This window comes from Barbus barbus (assembly GCF_936440315.1).
Source record: "Barbus barbus genome assembly, chromosome: 10".
In the NCBI taxonomy this organism is placed as follows: Eukaryota; Metazoa; Chordata; class Actinopteri; order Cypriniformes; family Cyprinidae; genus Barbus; species Barbus barbus.
Window position 1 is genome coordinate 19,518,284 of NC_136738.1, and position 23,353 is coordinate 19,541,636.

The 23,353-nt window shown below is 38.8% G+C and overlaps 2 protein-coding genes across 2 annotated transcripts; both read left to right on the forward strand.

Moving 5' to 3' along the window:
• Positions 1 to 504: 504 nt before the first annotated feature.
• Positions 505 to 1,295, forward strand: LOC306875675 (gamma-crystallin M2-like; the record flags this gene model as incomplete). The annotated part of the gene is made up of 2 exons (XM_079426354.1): positions 505 to 759; positions 1,023 to 1,295. The coding sequence occupies 2 exons, from the start codon at positions 505 to 507 to the stop codon at positions 1,293 to 1,295; spliced, it is 528 nt and encodes a 175-aa protein (XP_079282480.1).
• A 12,864-nt stretch (positions 1,296 to 14,159) lies between these two features.
• On the forward strand, positions 14,160 to 19,584 carry LOC306875688 (gamma-crystallin M2-like; the record flags this gene model as incomplete). The annotated part of the gene is made up of 2 exons (XM_079426369.1): positions 14,160 to 14,402; positions 19,312 to 19,584. The coding sequence occupies exons 1-2, from the start codon at positions 14,208 to 14,210 to the stop codon at positions 19,582 to 19,584; spliced, it is 468 nt and encodes a 155-aa protein (XP_079282495.1). The 5' UTR covers positions 14,160 to 14,207.
• Positions 19,585 to 23,353: the final 3,769 nt, after the last annotated feature.

Consider the following 23,353-nt stretch of genomic DNA (forward strand, 5'->3'; position numbering starts at 1 on the left):
AGTGGCCAATCAAATTCCAGGAATGGAAAGGCACCAGATACCAATCTCTTCCTCATCAGAAAGGGATAAAGGAATAAAAGTACCCTTTCAACAGACACTCCTTGTTCTGAGTTTCTGGCATGTTCAGTGAGACACTAACAGACACGACAAAGTTCTGCATTTCCATATTCCTATACTTTAGAAATTCTACAGTTTGAACAATGTAAACACTAAGATCTACATACCAAGCGTTAACTAGAATGGCCTCTAAACCAACTTGCACAGTCAGGACTTGACTAACAATAGAGGCCCTGTAGTCTTTAGTCTTGGTCTAGTATAAAAGCACAGGTGACAGCAGTCAGTCAATAAGCAGAATCAGCTTCAGCTTCTCCTTTGTGGAACTACTGAGGACCAGCCAGCGCAATCATGAAGGTAAACCTTGTTCCAGCACTGATTTCCACACAGTTTTACTCCAAAATTATTTGATTTGTTAATTTGAACTTTAAATCACTTAAAAGATTAATTATGAATTTTCAGGTCACCTTCTATGAGGAAAGGAACTTCCAGGGTCGCTCTTATGACTGCATGGGCGACTGTGGTGACTTCTCCTCCTACATGAGTCGTTGTCACTCTTGCAGAGTGGAGAGTGGATGCTGGATGATGTATGATCATCCCAACTACATGGGAAATCAGTATTTCTTCAGGAGGGGAGAGTATGCTGATTACATGTCTATGTTTGGAATGAACAACTGCATCAGGTCCTGCCGTATGATCCCTATGGTGAGCTCCAAAAATGTATTGCTTTGTATTGTATCCACTCAAATCCACATCCTTTAATTAATACTATTTAATTTAATACTAAATTAAATATTCAATTCATATTTACTTGTAATCATGAAGCAAAAAGCTGATCTAGTGGGACATAGAGAATCCTTTCAGAATGGTGATTTATGATGCATAACAATACAGTTACTGTATTTGTTTACATTAGATGTTGGTTCTACATGATAAACTTAAAGTAATGTACTTCTCTTCCACTACAGCACAGGGGATCCTACAGAATGAGGATCTACGAGAGGGAGAACTTCATGGGCCAGATGCACGAGATGATGGATGAGTGTGACAACATTATGGACCGTTACCGCATGTCTCACTGCCAGTCCTGTCATGTGATGGACGGCCACTGGCTCTTCTATGAGCAGCCCCACTACAGAGGCAGGATGTGGTACTTCAGGCCTGGAGAGTACAGGAGCTTCAGCAATATGGGTGGGATGAGATTCATGAGCATGAGGCGTATCATGGACTCCTGGTACTAGGGTTTATAGTAATAAAATAATTTAACAATTTAATAATAAACATTGTCTTGAAAATCATTAATTCCTCTACAACATTAAACATTCAGTCTTGAAAATCATTGATGTCAATAATATTTGCATGAGTAGTCAAATAACACCTGATTAATTAAACAGAACTGCAAGAAATTATGCCAATAACTGGTATGCCAATTGTTGCAGCTGGCTACAATAAGAGTGACCAATATTAAGAAGAAAGCAATATTAAGACATATTTGAAAAAAAGTTCCATATCTGCTGTCATAGTTTCCGAAAATGGCATATAAAGATTAATTATTTAACATAGTTATATCATTCTATGTACTGGCAGGAGTTGTAGGTGGGGGGAGTGAATGATAAGCGCTCACTTCAGTATCACGACTGAGATGAGACCCTTGAGCAAAGCACCAAACCCCTAACTGCTCCCTGGACACTGCAGCTAAAAAATGGTTGTGTTCACGGTGTGTGTGCACTTGGATGGGTCAATTGCAGAGCACCAATTTTTAGTATAGGTTACCATACTTTGCCACGTGTCACGCCACTTTAACTATTTTTCACAGTCTGAAATTTCAAAACTTTGATAAATGCCTTAGATGTGGATAGGGACTGGTATTAGCAGACTCAGGTAATTTAAAATAAATGTGCCCAATAAAACTATTTCTTTTAAACTATACCAACTTTCCTTTATTTGCTTAAGAGGTTTAACATTTTTTTTTGTTGGTGTTGTCAGATAATCATGGAGATAATATCAGATAGTGCTGAAAACCTAGAGGAAAACAAATATGTGGAAATAAAACATTATCAGTTTATCAGTTTGTGTTAAACTTTTGTGGTCTCTGTTAATAAGGTGGAGAAAAAGATAGGTGCAGCTAAAAACGTGTAACAAGACTAACAATATTGCTGTAAAAGGTGTCTGCAATGTCACTTGCCGATGAATAATTAAATAATTAATTAAACCTTATGCCGAGTTCACACTGCACGATTTTAGTACGATTTTTTACTCGCCGACAGGTTGTGATAAATCGCTGACAAATGCCCGAGATCGAGGGCAAATCGGTGCTCATTCACGCGAATGACAATCGCGCAGTGTGAATTATCAAAGGCGCGATATGAGGGAATTGCCGACACGTCGATTCACACTATGTGCAATGATTTCTGACTGAAAACTACATTGGCGATGACCTTCAGCCAATGAGAGACAAAGATACAGGGCAGAGGGAAGTTCGTGGAGGAGTTATAGTCCAGAATATCAGTATTTTAATAGATAGGCCTATATATACAATTATGTCATAGAAACAAGCACAAACATTTGCTTGACCAGCCGCGATATCAGCATAACAGTTACTGCAAAATTATTATTTACCTCTCTTTGCAGAACACACAATCCCTGTTCCCTGCAACTCCCTCCTATATAATCTGTTTTTCTTTTTGTAGCTGGAAATCAGCGCACAGACAATTTGCGGGCTATATTTTTTTTGAATGCTTCCAGTCTCGCTCAAGAACTCCAATCTGACGCACGCGGGTTCTCGCGTTATTTCCTTATCACTTCATTCAGATTCCTGGGCACCACCATCTCTCAGGACCTGAAGTGGGACATTCACATTGACTGCATTGTCAGGAAGGCCCAGCAGAGGTTGTACTTTCTTCGCCAGCTGAGGAAGTTCAACCTGCCACAGGACTTACTGAAACATTTCTACTCCGCCATCATCGAATCCATCCTCTGCACTTCAATAACTGTCTGGTTCAGCTCAGCTACCAAATCTGACCTCAGAAGACTACGGAGGGTAGTCCGGACTGCTGAGCGAATCATTGGTACAACCCTCCCCACTCTCCAAGAACTGTACTTATCCAGAGTGAGCAAAAGGGCTGGCAAAATCACTCTGGACCTCTCACATCCAGCACACAACCTCTTTGAACTGTTACCGTCTGGTCGACGCTACAGAGCTCTGTGCACCAGAACGACCAGACACAGGAACAGTTTCTTCCCTCAGTCAATACATCTCATGAACACTCAATAATAAACGTGGAACACACAACTAATACATTATCCATTCACAACACTCACTTATTTTATTTTTATTTTTATAATTTCTAATTTGCACATACTTGACCTGTACATACATAGTTGTCTATATTTTATATATATATATATATATTTTTTTTTTTTTGCTGCTTTTTACATTGGTTATTGGCTATTTCTTGTTATTTTGTTTTTATTACCTGTGTCCTGTCCTGTTACTGTCTTTCTGTTGCACTGTGGAGCTTCTGTCACTACAACAAATTCCTTGTATGTGTAAACATACTTGGCCAATAAAGCTCATTCTCATTCTCATTCTCATTATTGGGTGATTCAACACAGATTTTTTACCAGCTAAGAAGTTCAGCACTTTTAGAGTTTTATCCCTCTATCTGATGTGGGCATAAGTATTGTTCCAATAAGAGTTTCCATAAGTATTGTTGCCTCACAGGTCTTTCTAAGTGATCAGCTGTGTCTTGTTGCATTCTTTAGATATTAAAAGCGGGGAATGTGTCGTATCAGTTGTATCCATTACTTCTGCATTCTGAATCTTGCATTCGATGATGACACACACAAACCAGGATGAAGACGAGGGAGCTGACTTTGAGAGAAAAGCAAGCAATTTGGATGCTAAAAGAAAAAAAGGAAGTCAGTTAGAGCTCTAGAAAAAGCAAAGGGCATGGAGAAATCAAGAGTTTGGAAACCACCAGTGACACCAGCAACCAACAACGACCTGATCGGCTGAGAAAACAACAGTATGATGACAGACAAATCATAAAAGCTGTGAAAATGAACCCTAAAAGATGTGTCTGTAAAATCCTCATGAGATTTTGATACAGAATTACAGATCCTACACAGCAAGTTGCAAACCTCTGACCAGCACCAAAAATAGGAAGGCAAGATTTGAGTTTGCAAAAAAGCACAAAGGTGAGCCAGAACAGTTTTGTGACTGTGTTTATGGACCGATGAGACAAAGATGAACCTTTATCTAAGTGATGGGAAAGCAAAAATGTGGAGAAAAAAAGGGAACTGTAATGATCCCAAGCATACAGCCTCATCTGTAAAGCATGGTGGAGGTGTTGTCACGGCATGGGCATGCATGACTGTCTCTGGAACAAGCCCTCTCAACTTTACTGATGACTTAATGCATGACGACAGTAGCAGAATGAATTTGGAAGGGTACAAAACCATCTTTCCTACCAATATTCAAGAAAATGCCACCAGATTCATTGGGAAGTGCTTCATATTGCATCAGGACAATGACCCAAAACACCCTGCTAATTCAGTCAAGGAATTTATAAAGGCAAAGAAATGGAAAGTCTTAGATTACCCAAGTCAATCTCTGATTGAACATGAATTTCACCAACTGGAGAGGATAATAAAGGCAGAAACTCCCCAAAACAAGCAACACTTGGAATTGGCTGCATTAAAGGCTGGGAAAAGCATTTTAAAGGATGAGACCAAGAGTCTGGTGATGTCTGTGGGTCACAGACTCACTGCTGTGATTGTGCGCAAGGGATCTGCAACTAAATAATAGCTTTTAATCTTTTATATCTGCCTTATGTTCAACTGTCCCAATACTTATGCTCACATCAATGAGTGGGATAAACTCTAAAAGTGCTGTTATTTTTATTTGGAAAAACATATATGTGTTGAAACGGCTAATAATAAAATGTGACATTCTGTAGTTTTGTCTCATATTCATCTTTTAATCATGTTTGCAAATATTTGACTCCACAGCCAACAGAGCAATTTTGTCTTTACTGTTCCAATACTTATGGAGGGGACTGTATATATATATATATATGTATATATATATATATATATATATATATATAGGTTTCTGACCCCAAGACTCAAATGTCAGAAGGACTAGCCGAGGTGAGGCTGCTCTATGCGGATACATGAGCACTGAGCGCCCGGTGATAGTGTGGAGCTCATGTCTCTGAAATCGGGGCTATCTTTATAAATAAACTGCAGTTTTGCGTTTTAAACAACTACATTCTCACCTGAAATACTCTTAAAACGGCATTTCATGACACAATAACAGCAATATTTTGAAAATATTAAGGGTTTTCCCCTCTGCCATTAATGCTCGTTTATTGGTACAAAATGCATTCTGGGATACCTGGCTGCCTCAAGTTAGCACAAGTCACCTCTAAATGCATCCTTCATAAAAGGGGCAGAGCAAGGACACATCCAGGGATTTGAACTGTACTTGGCTCGATGTGAACTTTGAATTGAAACAGTACATGGGCGACTACTGATGACGTTTCACAAGTCCACAAGAACACAAGTACAGACAAGAACGCATATTGAGAAATGGCTTAGGTCAATGAAAAATAAAGGCAGGAGAACAGGAACACAAACAAATATCCATAACCATGACAACAAGGAAAATGCTTTAAAAAATTATCCAAAAGTCAGGGTTATTCAAATTCAAAATGACTGAAGGTATAACACCAGTAGACTTACTATTAACTATAGTAGACTTATTATTAACTATAAAGTTTCTGTAAAAACAATGAACAGCAGCTTTCATGCTCTCACCATGATCCAAACATGAATTATCGGACATACTGTAGTACAACCCGAATTCCAGGAAATGTTGGGACGTTTTTTTAAATTTTAATAAAATGAAAACTAAAACAATTTCAAATCACATGAGCAAATATTTTATTCACAATAGAACATAGATAACATAACAAAAATTAAACTGATATTTTTTTACAATTGTATGCACAAAATGAGCTCATTTCAAATTTGATGCCTGCTACAGGTCTCAAAATAGTTGGGACAGGGGCATGTATACCATGGTGTATCATCTCCTCTTCTTTTCAAAACAGTTTGAAGACGTCTGGGCACCAAGGTTATGAGTTTCTGGAGTTTTGGTGTTGGAATTTGGTCCCATTCTTGTGTGATATAGGTTTCCTATATATTTTTCATTTAATGATGCGCCAAATGTTCTCTATATAGGTGAAAGATCTGGACTGCAGGCAGGCCAATTCAGCACCCAGACTCTTCTAATACAAAGCCATGCTGTTGTAATAGCTGCAGTATATGGTTTTGCATTATCCTGCTGAAATACACAAGGCCTTCCCTGAAATAGACGTCATCTGGAGGGGAACATATGTTGTTCTAAAACCTTTATATACTTTTCAGCATTCATATTGCCTTCTAAAACATGCAAGCTGCCCATACCGTATGCATTTATACATCCCCATACCATCAGAGATGCTGGCTATTGAACTGAATGCTGACAACATGCTGGAAGGTCTCCCTCCTCTTTAGCCCAGAGGAAACGGCGTCCATGATTTCCAACAAGAATGTCAAATTTGGACTCGTCTGACCATAGAACTCATTTCCACTTTGAAACAATCCATTTTAAATTAGCCTTGGACCACAGAACACGATAGCGCTTCTGGACCATGTTCACATATGGCTTCCTTTTTGCATGATAGAGCTTTATTTTGCATCTGCAGATGGCACGGTGGATTGTGTTTACCGTCAGTGGTTTCTGGAAGTATTCCTGGGCCCATTTAGTAATGTCAATGACCGAATCATACCGATGAGTAATGCAGTGTCATCTGAGGGCCCGAAGACCACGGGCATCCAACAAAGGTCTTCCGCCTTGTCCCTTATGCACAGAGATTTCTCCAGTTTCTCTGAATATTTTGATAATGTTATGCAATGTAGATGATGAGATTTGCAAAGCTTTTGCATTTTGACATTAAGGAACGTTGTTTTTAAAGTATTCCACAATCTTTTTACGCACTTGTAAAAAGTGCGTAAAAAGATTTGCAGTCATCACATTCTGATGAAGCACAAGACTGCAAATCGAGTCATCATCCATGTGGGGAAGAATGATATTCGGAAGGAGCAGTCAGAACTCCTTAAGAAGGATTTCAGTGAACTCTTTGAAACGCTTCAAAGTCTTGAAGTTCAGTCGTTCATCAGTGGACCACTCCCAGCAAGGGGAACTAACATGTTCTCACGGTTGGTTCGGCTGAATACATGGCTACAAAGGACCTGCAGTATAAAAGGAGTCAACTTCATCGACAACTTCAATCTTTTCTGGGGCCACAGACAACTGTTTAAACCGGATGGCCTCCACCTAAACAGACTCGGTGCAAGAGTGCTTAAGGACAATATCTATTTCTCCCTCTGTCATCCTTCAGCGGTGTGTGCCAATCTACTCGGCCTGAATGGCACACACACACCTGGACAGAATATGAGTGACCACAGGAATTCATGTCAGCTTCTGAGTCAACATGTGGTTGACACATCCCACAAGGATACTGATAACACCACGCAGCCACAACAAGCACTGCTCATGGACATCCCGGCTGAGCCCTGCCCACAGAGCTCATCACATGCAGACTGTGACGTACTACAACAGCTCCAACAGCTCCAAGACTCAGCACCCAAGGACGACTTTCTGGAAAACAGCATCTCACAGCCACCGGAAACACCAGAGCCAGAGCCCTGCTCACCAGACACACTTTCCCTCTCTCCAGAATCTCCACTTCTAAGCTTCTCACAGAAAATGGAGAAACTGGTGTATGCTGGGACCAAACTCTCCCACTCTTTCGCTGCAAGCCCCCAGATATCAACTAAAAAACGGCGGGCCCCACAACCACCAAAGACTGCAGGCCCAGCTCACCCTCCTCCTCCTGCGAGAGCTCTCCGGCCGCTGCCACAACGCCAGGGCCCAAACCCCTCTCCATCTGGTGTAGGTGAACCAAAAACAACTGATAACAGCTCTCAGTGATATGTGTCGGGTCCCCGCTATATTAGCCACAACATTCACAAATGTTTACAGAACAAGCGGGAACCCAGTGTGCCTGTAGCCTCCTCTATTTCTGTTTTATCACGCGATAGAAAGTCTAAGGCCTTCTCAAGCCGTACGGCTGACCCATCTAACCTGCGGCCTATAATGCATCAATCTAAGATTGCTGAAGAGACAAAATGTAAATCCATCAAGTTAGCATTTTTAAACATTCGCTCACTTAAAAATAAATCATTTCTGATCAACGATTTAATAACCACAAACAACCTGGATTTTATGTTTCTAAATGAAACATGGTTAGAAGACAGCTGCAGTTCAACAGTCCTCACTGAAACAGCCCCTCCTAACTTTAATTTTATAAGTGTCTGCAGGACTGTTAGGAGAGGTGGAGGTGTAGCTGCTCTGTTTAAAGATGTTTATCAGTGCAAGCAAATGTCATTTGGTCAATATTCATCTTTTGAATACCTAGGTATTGTGCTGAAAGGTGCTCCACGCACCCTGTTTATCATTATTTACAGACCTCCAAAATATTCTCCAGCCTTTGTTGATGATTTCACTGAACTGTTATCAATGATTTCCTCAGAGTTTGACTGTTTTGCTATTGCAGGGGATTTTAATATTCACATAGATAATGCAGAAATCAAAACTACAAAAGAAATTATAACTGTTTTAAACACTTTTGACCTGAGTCAGCATGTGCACGGACCCACACACAATCGTGGACACACCTTAGATTTACTCATCAGTAGAGGTCTAAACATCTCATCCATTGTAATCAAGGATGTAGCACTATCTGATCACTTCTGTATTTTCTTTGATATATTGATCTCAGTCACCACTGAATCTAGATCTGTCTCTATCAGAAAGAGATGCATTACCGAGAACACTGGTGCGCTATTTATGGAGGCAATATCATTAACACCAAGCATTTCTGCAGACTCTGTTGATCTTCTCCTTGAGTCATTTAACTCAAAAGTTAAGAATGTTATTGATGATATTGCCCCGATAAAGGTCAGCAAGAAGACGGGGAAACAGAAATCAATTTGGAGAAAATCAACTGCAGTTCAGAGCATGAAAAGACAATGCAGAAAAGCTGAGCGGATGTGGCGGAAGACGAAACTCGAAATCCACTATAGCATCTATAAAGACAGCCTTCATGCTTTCAATGTGGAACTAGCCACAGCTAGACAGACTTTCTTTTCAAACCTTATAAACAGTAACTTAAACAACACTCGCACTCTTTTTGCGACTGTTGAGAGACTGACAAACCCCCCCAAGTCAGATTCCCAGTGAAATGCTCTCCGACAGCAAATGCAATGAGTTTGCTTCCTTCTTTTCTGAGAAGATCAATAATATCAGAAAGGAGATTGGCACATCCTCAAGTTATGCAGAGGTCACACAGATTTGACCGCAATTTATAAAAGAAGTGACTATGGCTGTGTCCAAATTCAGGGTCTGCATCCTCCTTAGGATCCTTCCTACCCGGTTGAAGGAGGAGGGATCCTCCGACGTCCGCAAAACCCGGAAGTCGGTTTTTGTGAATTTGGACAGCCTACCCTTCTTTCAGTTCCCTCCCTTACCCGTTGCTCATATCCTGTCGCCTAGCAACCGTGACAGCGCCAAGCAAGAAGCGGGAAAATGGACAAACAAAGAGTTATTCTCCTCATTTGAATTCTTTTGGAAGAAATAAAGCAATTAAATAAATTAAATACTTTCTTTGCTCGTTGTCGGAGAGTTTTTTATATCAGACTACAAGACAGTCACATCCAGGTAAGCCATTATAGCCTATTTTTATTTGTTTTTAAGTATTCTACTAATTTCTCCTACAAATTCATTGAGCCGAAGCATAAACTTTAGCTTGTTTTGTCAGAGAAACTCCTCTCCCACTCCGCTACCGCTCGCTTCGTCCACCATTACGCTCTGCCGAAAAGAATTATGGGATAGGTAGGACGGGAAAGGATCCACCACACCCATCCTTCCAATTCGGGGAAAAGGAGGACGTATTTGTGGGCCGCATTTGAAGGATCCTACGAATTTGGACAGCCTTCGTCGCGGCGCTGTGACGTAACATCCTTCAAATGAGTACTCCGAAGGATGCAGACCCTGAATTTGGACACAGCCTATGTGTGTTTTTAAAGAAATTGACAACAAAATTTTGGAAGAAATAGTACAGCACCTTAAATCTTCAACCTGCTATCTTGACACACTTCCCACATCCTTTTTCAAAAATGTGCTTAACTGTTTAGAAGCTGATCTCTTAGAAGTGGTGAACGCCTCACTTCTTTCTGGGACTTTTCCAAACTCCCTTAAAACTGCAGTTGTTAAGCCCCTTCTGAAAAAGCGCAATCTTGATAACACCATGTTGAGCAACTATAGACCCATATCAAATCTTCCTTTCATAGGTAAGATTATTGAAAAGGTAGTTTTTAATCAGCTGAACAACTACTTAAACTCAAATGGATACCTGGACAATTTTCAATCTGGTTTCCGAGCACATCACAGCACAGAGACAGCACTCATTAAGATAATAAATGATATTCGCGTCAATTCTGATTCTAGCAAAATATCAGTGCTGGTACTACTAGATCTTAGTGCTGCGTTTGACACTGTCGATCATAACATACTTCTAGAGAGACTGGAAAACTGGGTCGGGCTTTCTGGGATGGCACTCAAATGGTTCAGGTCATACTTAGAAGGGAGAGGTTATTATGTGAGTATAGGAGAGCATAAGTCTAAGTGGACGGCCATGACATGTGGAGTCCCACAAGGCTCAATTCTTGCACCGCTCTTGTTTAACCTGTATATGCTCCCACTAAGTCAGATAATGAGGAAGAACCAAATTGCCTATCACAGCTATGCTGATGATACCCAGATTTACCTAGCCTTATCTCCAAATGACTACAGCCCCATTGACTCCCTCTGCCAATGCATTGATGAAATTAACAGTTGGATGTGCCAGAACTTTCTTCAGTTAAACAAGGAGAAAACTGAAATCATTGCATTTGGAAAGAAAGATGAAGTTCTCAAGGTGAATGCATACCTTGACTCTAGGGGTCAAACAACTAAAAATCAAGTCAGAAATCTTGGGGTGATTCTAGAGACAGACCTTAGTTTCAGTAGTCATGTCAAAGCAGTAACTAAATCAGCATACTATCATCTCAAAAATATTGCAAGAATAAGATGTTTTGTTTCCAATCAAGACTTGGAGAAACTTGTTCATGCCTTTATCACCAGCAGGGTGGATTACTGTAATGGTCTCCTCACCGGCCTTCCCAAGAAGACCATTAGACAACTGCAGCTCATCCAGAACGCTGCTGCCAGGATTCTGACTAGAACCAGAAAATCTGAGCATATCACACCAGTCCTCAGGTCCTTACACTGGCTTCCAGTTACATTTAGGATTGATTTTAAAGTACTTTTACTCGTTTATAAGTCACTCAATGGCCTAGGACCTAAATATATTGCTGATATGCTCACTGAATATAAACCGAACAGACCACTCAGATCATTAGGATCGAGTCAGTTAGAAATACCAAGGGTTCACACAAAACAAGGGGAGTCTGCTTTTAGCTATTATGCCGCCCACAGTTGGAACCATGCAGCTTCCAGAAGAGATCAGATGTGCTAAAACATTAGCCACATTTAAATCAAGACTCAAAACTCATCTGTTTAACTGTGCATTTGTTGAATGAGCACTGTGCTATATGTCCGAACTGACTGCAATAAATTTTAGGTTTAATCATTTTCTTTAAATTTATTTTAAATCATTTTCTATATGATTTTAAAATTCCTTGTTTTTATTATTTTTATTTCCATGTTTTTATTGATTTTAATGTCTATTTCACTTTCTTTTATGTAAAAGCACTTTGATTTTACCACTGTGTATGAAATGTGCTATATAAATAAACTTGCCTTGCCTTGCCTTGCCTTGCACTCTTTCACAGATTGGAGAGCCACTTATAATGGCTTTAAAAAACGAAAAACGGATAAGGAATATTTCTGCCTGAATATTTGGCTGAGGCTGCCACAGTCTGGTGTTTGCTAGATAACAGGTGAGCCAGGGGATCAGTGCAATATACACAGACCTCTAATGTCACGCCATAATGAGTGTGTGAAGTGAATGAATGTAAACTTTAGGAATGAAAAGAACGCAAACAAAGCACCAAATTTCTGTTGTTTCTCTGTGCATCTCTCAGAAATCAGAGCTTGGCAAGAGTAATATCACCTATAATAATACATCTCACACGTTCTATTATTTATGTATATTTAAAAGGCAATGATTTAAAACTTAGACTATGATATGATACATGAATGAGTGGAATAAGCACAGCGCACTCACCAATCAAACAACCACGTTGCAGGTCTCAGTTTCTCAAAAACCAAACCAGCTCTCAAGAGTAGGCTAATAATCAACTTAGATACAGGTACATTTTCTACTAGGCCAACATGTTTGCTTCTTTATTTTTTGCTGGTTTGTGTGGGAAACGCACATTTGTTTAGTAAGTAAAAAAAAAGACTTGCTTAAAGAGTTCTTCGTAATGAAAATGTGCGCCTTGAATTAATTCAGTCGTGTTCAAATGATCACTAAACGTTTGTCATGACATCTCTCTGCTTATATGATAAATTTATTTTTAGAAATGGATAATTAATTTACTTTAACACAGCATATTTGTTTAGTGATAACTATGAAAAAAAAGATAGTCATAACGGTCTTATCAAGTATCTGTACGAAGTTCCACCTGGTTTTGTCCGAATACAGATACAAATAATTTTGTGATTGTTACAGATACAAATACTGGCTGTTACATGAAAATTAAAATATGTAATGTCATAATTATAAAGTTTTGACAATTTCCGTATGTTATGTAATTGTTGCATTAGGCTATGAATTATTAACGTATGAATTAACGTTTATTGATAAGAAGTATTTAATGTCTTTTTATTTACAGAAGCATGAACCACAAGTAGTCGAGTAACTAGAGTATTTTTTTTAATAAGAAATTGACTAGCAGAAATCAGTAGTCTTGCAACGCCTAATCTTTGTTCTTATTTTTTAATAGCAAAGATAAAATAATGACAAAGATTTTTTATCTTTGCTCACTTTGGCCTAAATATCCACCATTATTTTTTATATTTTGTTACCTTGAAAAGCTTTGTCTTTATAATTGGGAAATTAATTTGGCTTTAATGCTCAGACAACTTGAGTAAAACCAACATGACAAATTATGACAAAATCATGAATCGTGTCATTTCTAAAAAAAAAACATTTGTGATATGATATTTTTGCCATATCGCCCACCCCTATGGCAAAGTGTCTAATTCTAATGCTGGGTACTCACTAAAAGATTTGTAAAATCTTATAAGATCTTCAAAATGTGAGAGACCACAAACATAAGGACAAAAAATCCTAACATGTTGAATTTTTACGATTCGCGATTGGGGTGCCTCCGACGTTCTTCCGAGCAGATTCAGTCACTGATACAGCATTCATTCTTCAGCTCAATCCCTCAAATACTATTATTAAATCCTACTGTTATTTACATAAACTTAAGTCTACAACTGGACACAACAAAAGAGCCAAGAAGCTACTCAGACCATAAAAACAGAAATAATTGTTTCTATAATAGAAACCAATAAACAAAAACAATACAATTTACATGGCCAGGAGGTAATCTGAAACTAAACTCTTTCGTGTTTCAACTGTACCAGATTCGTTCAAACTAAACTTAAGACTCATGAAATGAATGAATATGAACATCTAAATGCTAGGCTTTAGCTAGAATAAGTCCTTTTCCATTTTGCACAGTCAGGAATTGACAAACAATAGAGGCCCTGTAGTCTTTAGTCTTGGTCTTGTATAAAAGCACAGGCGACAGCAGTCAGTCAACAAGCAGAATCAGCTTCAGCTTCTCCCTTGTGGAACTACTGAGGATCAGCCAGCGCAACCATGATGGGCAAGGTAAACTTCATTCCAGCATTTTAACACAGTCCAAATTATATGATATTTCACTTTAAATCACTAAAATATTAACCAATCTTTCAGGTCATCTTCTATGAGGACAGGAACTTCCAGGGTCGCTCTTGGGAGTGCATGAGCGACAGTGCTGATTTTTCCTCCCACATGAGCCGCTGTCACTCTTGCAGAGTGGAGAGTGGATGCTGGATGATGTATGATCATCCCAACTACATGGGAAATCAGTATTTCTTCAGGAGGGGAGAGTATGCTGATTATATGTCTATGTTTGGAATGAACAACTGCATCAGGTCCTGCCGTATGATCCCTATGGTGAGCTCAATTAACACTAAATATTTTTTTATTTTGCAATTTAAATGACAAAAGTGAAACTTATTTAATTCTTCTATATTTATTTTTACATTTTATATTGGTTCTGCTTGATAAACTTGAAAATAATGCACTTCTCTTCCACTACAGCACAGGGGATCCTACAGAATGAGGATCTACGAGAGGGAGAACTTCATGGGTCAGATGCACGAGATGAATGATGACTGTGACAACATCATGGACCGTTACCGCATGTCTCACTGCCAGTCCTGTCATGTGATGGATGGCCACTGGCTCTTCTATGAGCAGCCCAACTACAGAGGCAGGATGTGGTACTCCAGGCCTGGAGAGTACAGGAGCTTCAGCAATATGGGTGGCATGAGATTCATGAGCATGAGGCGTATCATGGACTCCTGGTACTAGTTTTCTAGCATTTCTTAAATTGTTAATAAAATAATTATTCAATAAAATAATTTTATTGCCTGCAAAATCATTACTGACACAAATATTTGCATGTCTAATCAATCACAAAAAAACAGAAATTAAATATTAGACTTGTGAGACTACTAATGTTGGATTCAGCCTGTTGGGTAATTTTATTGGGTTACTTTTAATATTTTTTACCCAGGTGCTGGGTAGTTTTTCTGCACTCTAAAAAATGCTGCTTTATTGTTTTAACCAAAATCCTGGGTTCAGCTTGTTGGGTCAGTTTATTGGGTTATTTTAAATATAATTTTTTTACCCAGGTGCTGGTTAGTTTTTATATAACTCAGCTGCTGGGTCATTTTCACTGTTAGTACAAATGACGAATACTTTCACACACCCACCCAGCGCTGAGTCAGTGTAACCCAATGTTGGGTAAACTGTGCCAGACTGGTTAAAACTGGATACGTTTGTCAACTGTCATTTTGTGTCCTGTCCTGAGAGAAAACTTGACTGACAGAAAACTTCCTGAATGAAAGGTTTATATTGCATTGTATTCCTGTCAAATTATTACTGTATAAATAGGAACACGTCTGTAGTCTCACATTTTACCCTTTTTTGTACATCGCATCTAACCTCTGCTTGGAACGCTAGCCGTCTAACAAAGTCAACTTTCACTGGCTCTACACTCAAAGTGAATGATGCGCCAGCACCACTGTGGAAGTTTCACCTCCTGCCAAACAAATGCATGACCAGGGCTGAAACATAATGCGACTTCACTGTTATAAGTAACAAAGTGGGCATGTGTTTCACTGACTACAATATGAGTGCTATTGATCCAGTGTGCTAGTGACCTAGTGGTTGCTATATGCAGTTGAATGGATATAAGGCATTTGTCCGTGTTTCACTCCGTCTCGAATCGCGCTCGCGGAAATCGCTCGAGAAACAGTATCTCTTCCGTGGCTCGGTATGCTTTCAATTAGTTTTTTTTTAGTATCGAGCAATAAGACTGTACTACATTCACGTTTCATGATTTCATTGATTTTTACGTAGAGAGCATGGTAGAGAGGGTGACAGCGCACCGCATTAAAAGAAATGATCATTCATGTTTTCATAACCGCTGGTCAAACTCAAAAACAAAACTAAAGTTAAAACATCTTTGAGAGCAAGGGGGGTCCCTGTTGTTTCGGGGGCCCTACGCAGCTTGCGTATTCTGCGTATAGGGAGGATCAGCTCTGGGACCGATGACCGCAAATGTGCGATCACCCCGGTTTTTAAGTCTAGTTCTAGGAACATATAGTAAATTAGAGTCCCTAGATCTAAGTAATCTAGACTGTGAAGGCGGATGCAGTAGTTCAGATAGGTACTGTGGTGCCTGGTTCTGCAAAGACTTAAATACAAATAAGAAGACTTTGAAATCAATTCTGTATTTGACCGGTAACCAATGAAGTGAAATCAGAATTGGTGTAATGTGTTCACTTTTACGCTTCCCTTTTTGGAGCCGGGCTGCGGCATTTTGTACTAACTGTAAGCGTCTGACACATGTCTGAGAGGCACCAATGTACAAAGAGTTACAATAGTCAAGTTGGGATGTTACAAATACATGCATGACAGTTTCAAAGTTCTTACCAGACAAAAAAGGCTTAACCTTTGCTAAAAGATGAAGATGATTGAAACAAGACCTAACCACAGCACTTATCTGCTTATCAAATTTAAGAGTGCTATCAAGCAAAACCCCCCAGATTCCGAACACAGGTGCTACTGTATGATAACAGAGTATCAAGATCAACTTCATGAATGCTATGATCATTAGAACCAAACATAATAATTTCAATCTTACTCTCATTAAGACTTAAGAAATTACTAGCAAGCCAAAGTTTCAGTTCATCTAAGCAGTCTAATATAGGCTTAAAGGCAAGCTTGTCGTCACGCTTTATAGGCAGATAAATTTGTTTGTCGTCAGCGTACAGATTAAAAGTTAAACCATACCTATGTAAAATGGAACCCAAAGGTAGCATGTAGAGATTAAACAGTACCGGGCCAAGAATAGATCCCTGAGGGACACCAGAACTTAAGTGTATAACAGAGGAAGAATGGTGCCCAAGGCAGACAGAGTAACTCCTATTGGTCAAATATGAGCGAAACCATTGCAGCACCGTACCCCGAAGGCCCACACATAGATGTGATAAGAGAATATTGTGATCGACCAGGTCAAATGCAGAGCATTACATCATTCATGACTCTTAAGAGGGCCGATTCAGTGCTATGACGGGCTTTAAAACCAGACTGAAATTTCTTGTGTATATTGTTATTATTCAAGAAAGGCAAAAATTGGCTCAGGACCACTTTTTCTAAAATTTCAATATCAACTCTGTAATGTAATTTCTTATGTAAATCAGAGAAATGTATTAATCATGTACTGTATATCAGTAATCATGTACTATATGCCAATAATTATATTTATTTTTCTTTTGCCATGTTTGTCCCTCCCATCAGCTGTTTAATGAATGGTGATTTAAATTCAAAACTTAAACTATCCACAAGCTTCTTGATCGTTAGTTCATTTGAGAAGCTTCATTATATTTAAGAAAAATAAATAGAAACAACAGATTATGATAGATGGTCCACCATTCAAAACTATTTAAATATAATTTGCATCGGTGCGGTTCCTAATGGATTTAAGATGTATTCACACTGAACTGTTTTTAGTTGCAAATCCTGAGAAACTTTCACTATGCCAAAGAGTCATGGTGATGTTCAAGGCAAGTATAGTAGTATGAGCCAAAATGCTGGACGTAATGCGCTTTGAATTTAAAATCCAGTAATCATGATTACTGTCGTTTTTTTTCACAAAAGCACAAATCAAGAGAGTTTCATGGTTTACTTGCACAGTCACAGCAAACAGATAAATGTCTGAAAGAAAAGAGACTTGCTGTATTACACTTTAATTTGAGCAGAATGTATCTCAATAAAGATTGCTAAACTCCAACTTACACGTTTACAGGTGTTTTCATGGTGTAACACAGAGAAAGCGTGTTCACGTGGTTTCCAGTTTTGGGAAGATTAAGTAAACCACTGGGCAAAAGATTTATCGATTTAAGATAAAAGCTTACTTCAAGATAAATAACCAGAGGGCAAATATCACAGAGGGTTATGTTTAAAAAAGTCAAGAGATGCAGAAATTGTGATAATTAAAATATTATTCATTGTGCAGCCCTAGTCAAACCATTAGCTAAATGATGCAGGTACACCCAACAGCATTACACATAGATAAACGAGTGTTACACACAAGAGCTAAGAAGAAATAAAAAGCCATCTACAAATAATTAGGACGTAAATCTGCAACAGTCACAAAGAGTATATAACAACAACTTCAAATGTATAAAAGTAATACGAGTAGAAAAACCAAAGATACATAATAAAATGGGTCTCAAATGAAATAAAAAGGTCTCAAATCACAGTTCGACTAAACATGGATCAATCATGGTCCAAGTCTTCTGTAGTACTACTTCAACTGAAAGTGAGGAATCGGAAGATAGATGCCCGTAAGCATCATTCTTGGAAAAGAGTACCATTAAATACAAACAAAAAAAAATCTAAAACAAGACAATAAATGGACACTCTTTGGTTAAGTCTTTCTTTAGCATTCCACTTTCAAGTTCTTCATTTTAGCATATAGAAACTTAAGAAATTCTAGATTCCTGAAAATGTGAGGACAAAAATCTACATACTATGCAACAGTAATAATGGCCTCTATTCTAACTTGCACAGTCAGGAATTGACCAACAATAGAGGCTGTGTAGTCTTTAGTCTTGGACTAGTATAAAAATACAGGTGACAGCAGTCAGTCAACAAGCAGAATCAGCTTCAGCTTCTCATTTGTGGAACAACTGAGGATCAATCACCACAACCATGAGGGTAAACTACATTCCAGCTCCTATACCATACAGTTTTACTTAACTTACCATAATGTGGTATTTACTACAGCTAAGAGATTAACTTTTGAATTTTCAGGTCACCTTTTATGAGGAAAGGAATTTCCAGGGTCGCTCCTATGACTGTACTGGAGACTGTGCTGATTTCTCCTCCTATATGAACCGTTGCCACTCTTGCAGAGTGCACAGTGGATGCTGGATGATGTATGATCAACCTCATTACATGGGAAATCAGTATTTCTTTAGGAGGGGAGAGTATGCTGATTACATGTCTATGTTTGGAATGAGCAACTGCATCAGGTCCTGCCGCATGATTCCTATGGTAAGCTCCATGAACCTGCTGACATATTTATCTGAATTGAAGGTAACAACAGTCCTAAATTTATTTTAACCATTTACTTTGAAATCCTTCAGCTTGAAAAGCAACATAGATCCGTTCAGAATGATGATCTGTCCTAGAGACAGACCTAGATTGTTGCTGAAGATATATGGTTACATGTGATAATTATTCTTCCTAATTACTTTACACATAACTGACCTCTCTTCAACTACAGCACAGGGGATCCTACAGAATGAGGATCTATGAGAGGGAGAACTTCATGGGTCAGATGTACGAGATGATGGATGACTGTGACAACATCATGGACCGTTACCGCATGTCTCACTGCCAGTCCTGCCATGTGATGGACGGCCACTGGCTCTTCTATGAGCAGCCCCACTACAGAGGCAGGATGTGGTACTTCGGCCCTGGAGAGTACAGGAGCTTCAGCAATATGGGTGGGATGAGATTCATGAGCATGAGGCGTATCATGGACTCCTGGTACTAGTGTTTCAATAAAATTATTTCTCTACAACACTAAACCTTGTGCCTGCAAAATCATTACTGCAACTAACATTTGCATGTCTCAACAATCACAAAAACTAATGAATTACAATTAAACAAAGGTAGGCTCGTGAGACTAGAACAGTGGATACTTTTTTCATTTACAGCTAGGTTTAAATAAGGAAGGGTCAAATATTTTGAATTAAGAGTTATTTAATGAAATGTGCTTGAACATGATCTTCAACAGTGTGAAACAGCTTTAAACTGGCATTAAACAACACACATTAACTTAAACATAATATTAGTAATTCTTTCTATCAAGAAAAATCTATGTACAGTGGCGCTTCAGTCTGGCAAACTGTGTAAACTGACACCACCAGCATTCAATATTAACTCTGCAATTTAATTTCTCACATATATCAGGAAAATGCATTAATCATGTATATCATGTATGCCAATAATTTCTTTTCCTGTGCCATGTTTGTCCTTACCATGATTCAATGAGAAAGTAAACAAGTTGACAGTTATTTATTTAACCATGTAATCCATCAATTCACAATGGAAAGCAATGGGTCAGGTAAATGGCACTGAATAAATATTTGTACTTATACTTTATCCAAATGTTCAAAATGTTTTATTTAAAAATGTATAAATTTATTCACAAACGTACAACATATATAAAAACATTGAATAAGCGTTGTGTGAATTATATGTCTGAGGGAAATGAACTGTTTAGGGAACATGGTCTTTTACATTGTTTAATCCATAAAACATTTATTGTGAAAAGCTGTTTTACTATAATGAATTTCAAGTTTAATTTTAGTGTGTTGTATGACATTGTTTTTTCGTGAAGTAAAAAGATATGAAGAGCTCACAAGGTCTTTCTCTGTAATTTGATGCTTAATTTTGATAGGACTAACCGAAATCTTTGAAACGTGTAATGTAAACCACAATAATACACTTATTTGAAGTTAAAATGGGCATGTTGAATGGGCTTTTGCATGTGCAACTTTTTTTTAATGTCCCGTGAAGTTAAAAGATGAAATTAAACGTGACTAACAACCAGCCACGCTGAAATGGCGCTTTTTTCAAATGAAGCGAATTCCAAATGGCATTTCTGGTCTCATGAATGGCACTGCGGAAGAGGAGTATCTTGTTTCAAATAAAAATGAACAACTGAATCATTTCACAAGGCCATTATCAAAGCAGGCTGCATCTCAGTAAGTTCCCTAGGTAATGTCACGGCACGGTAAGGAAACAAACCCATCAACAGGGGTCCTCAGGGGAACTGTGAGCGGACACCGCCTCTTTGGGAGAGCCGTGACCGGGCAACACTGCCTTGGAAGGAACGTGAGCGGACAACGCCACGCTCACCAACCTCAGTGGAGGGTCCTGCACGCTGCGTATCAGCCCGGGACGGCCCAAGGACAGGCATGAGGTTCTGGGAACGGCTGACATGACCTCTGAAGTCTCTTGGATTGCCACTCCGAGAGAACTGTGAGCAGGCTCCGCAGCTAACTCCACCCTGAAGGATGAGCCTCTCAAGTACAGAGCCCGATTGATATGTTCCTCCTGTGATTCCTCAGGGTGCCATTAAGGCATAAGAGACTTGAAGGGCTCGGCTAGGCCACCCCAGAAAAAGACCATGAGGCAGGTCTTTTCTGTAGCCTCCCACGAAGTCTCTGGCGTAATCCTCGATGTTCCGTTCTCCCTGTTGGACGTTGAGTAACTTCCCTTCCCTTCCCTTCCCTTCCATCTTTGGCTGGATTATTCTGTCACGGCGCGGTAAGGGAACACACCTATAAACAGGGGTCTGGGTCCAAACGCAGGTCTTTATTAACTTAAAGGCAGACAAAGTAGAAACCACAACAGAAAAAAACACAGATATAAGAATCTGAAAACAGGCTCAAAACAGAAACAGGCAAATGACACAAATACGGCAACTTAGTGCTTGCATCAGTCCACAGATAAACAACTAATAATCCAGCCCAGAGAGGTGTCGGGAAGGAGTTTAAATAGCCATCAGGATTGGCAACAGCTGTGTGTGTGTGAGTAGGTGCACAGGTGTGTGGAGTTAAGGTAAAGGAGTCTGGGAGGATGGGCGATGGCGACCTCTGGTGGTGAAAGGGAGAAACACAGGGCCCGGACCCCTGACAGGTAAAGAATCAGTATGTCGTGCACTAGGAAAAACTTTGGCTCATTAAACATTGGGACAATTGATCAATCAATTTGTAAAACGTAACCACTGGTATTTATCAGCAACAGGTTAAGGTATCCCTATAATATGAAATGTACATGTTCTGTCACAAATCCTTGCAACAAATGAACACGGTCAACATCAATGCTCCCTGTGCTGTGCAATGGATTATTCGATTTTTGTTTTTGTGTGCTAAAAAATTGTTGCAACTTCTGCTTGGGAGTATTTAAACTGCAAACACCATCAGAGCTGTGTTGGTGGTGGCTTGACTGTGTGCAGCAGCAGCAATGAGGTCCCAGCTTCAACCCCAGATCTGAGACTTTGTTGAAGCCAGTAGTGAACCGTGTATCTCTACCTTTTATTGTGTGTACTACTTAGTGAAGTAGTTTTCTCTTTTTAGTCTCTTTCTATTTCAATCCCTGATTGAGACTTTAAAGGCAGAAGTGAGTGTTAACTTTAATAGTTAATCATTGTTTGACTTAATGGATCATTTTCTCTTGGTTTATTTGAAGTTTGTTATTTAATTATTTATTTCTTTATTTTGTGAGGTTAGTAGGGAGGTGGGTGCCATTTATTTTGAATCATACTTTTTTTTCTCCTGTTTATGCTAGCAAGGGAGTAAGCTTATTTTGTTGTACTTTTTTTTTTTTTTTTTTTTAGTTTAAGTAGTATGATTAATGAGGAGTAAGATTGATTATGTTTGTTATTTTGGCTATACCCCTTCTGAACTTGATACCTCTCTTTTTCTTTTGCCTAATTTGTAAATAAAACTACTTTCTTGAATGAGATCACTATGTGGTTATTGTGAAACAGCTCTGGGTCTGGAGACGGGGTGGCTTCATGCTGTTGCACATTCATTTCACCACCATACATTTGTTTTACTGTTTCATTCCTCCCCTAGACCAATCAGGAAATCGTAACACTATAAAATTAGTTCAGTAAAGGTTGAGCCAACTAAAAAATAGCAATTCAGATAACCCTTTGAAGACAGAAATTGACTGAACATCAAATTTCTGTGGAACTGTTAACTAAATAATAATTGTGTATTAATACGTATTATTTAAGAAAAATAGTATTATTGAATTCTGTAAATGTTGTGACCTTTGACCTCTCTTCTCATTGGTTGGCTGGGCTGGATATAAAAAGGGCGGTGCACCTAGAGTGATGCCAGGGGAGATAGAGCTAGGAGAAAAAAAGAAAAGAAATGTGATCGCAGCTGACAGTTCTGATTGTATGAATTTTCTTTAGTTTATCAGTAAAATAAATAGTGGATCTGTTCAAAAGAGCATCGTGTGTAAATGGTCTTTCTGGCAAATACACAACAATAATTAGTTGAAGCAGCTTGAAAAATCTTTTACTGTGTGGGTCAAGAAACACGCCTCTTAATTGCAAGGTGATGAAAAAACAGTGAAAGGCAGCTTAATGGTTAGAGACATCTTTTTAAAACATATACAGAAAAAAATTAAAAATAACAAATGAAAGAAAAAAAAAACTAACTTTTCCTGGTAGTAGATATTTCATTTAGCAGGTTCAACAAACTGTCATTGATTCAAAGAGTTCATGAGGTAATAAACTA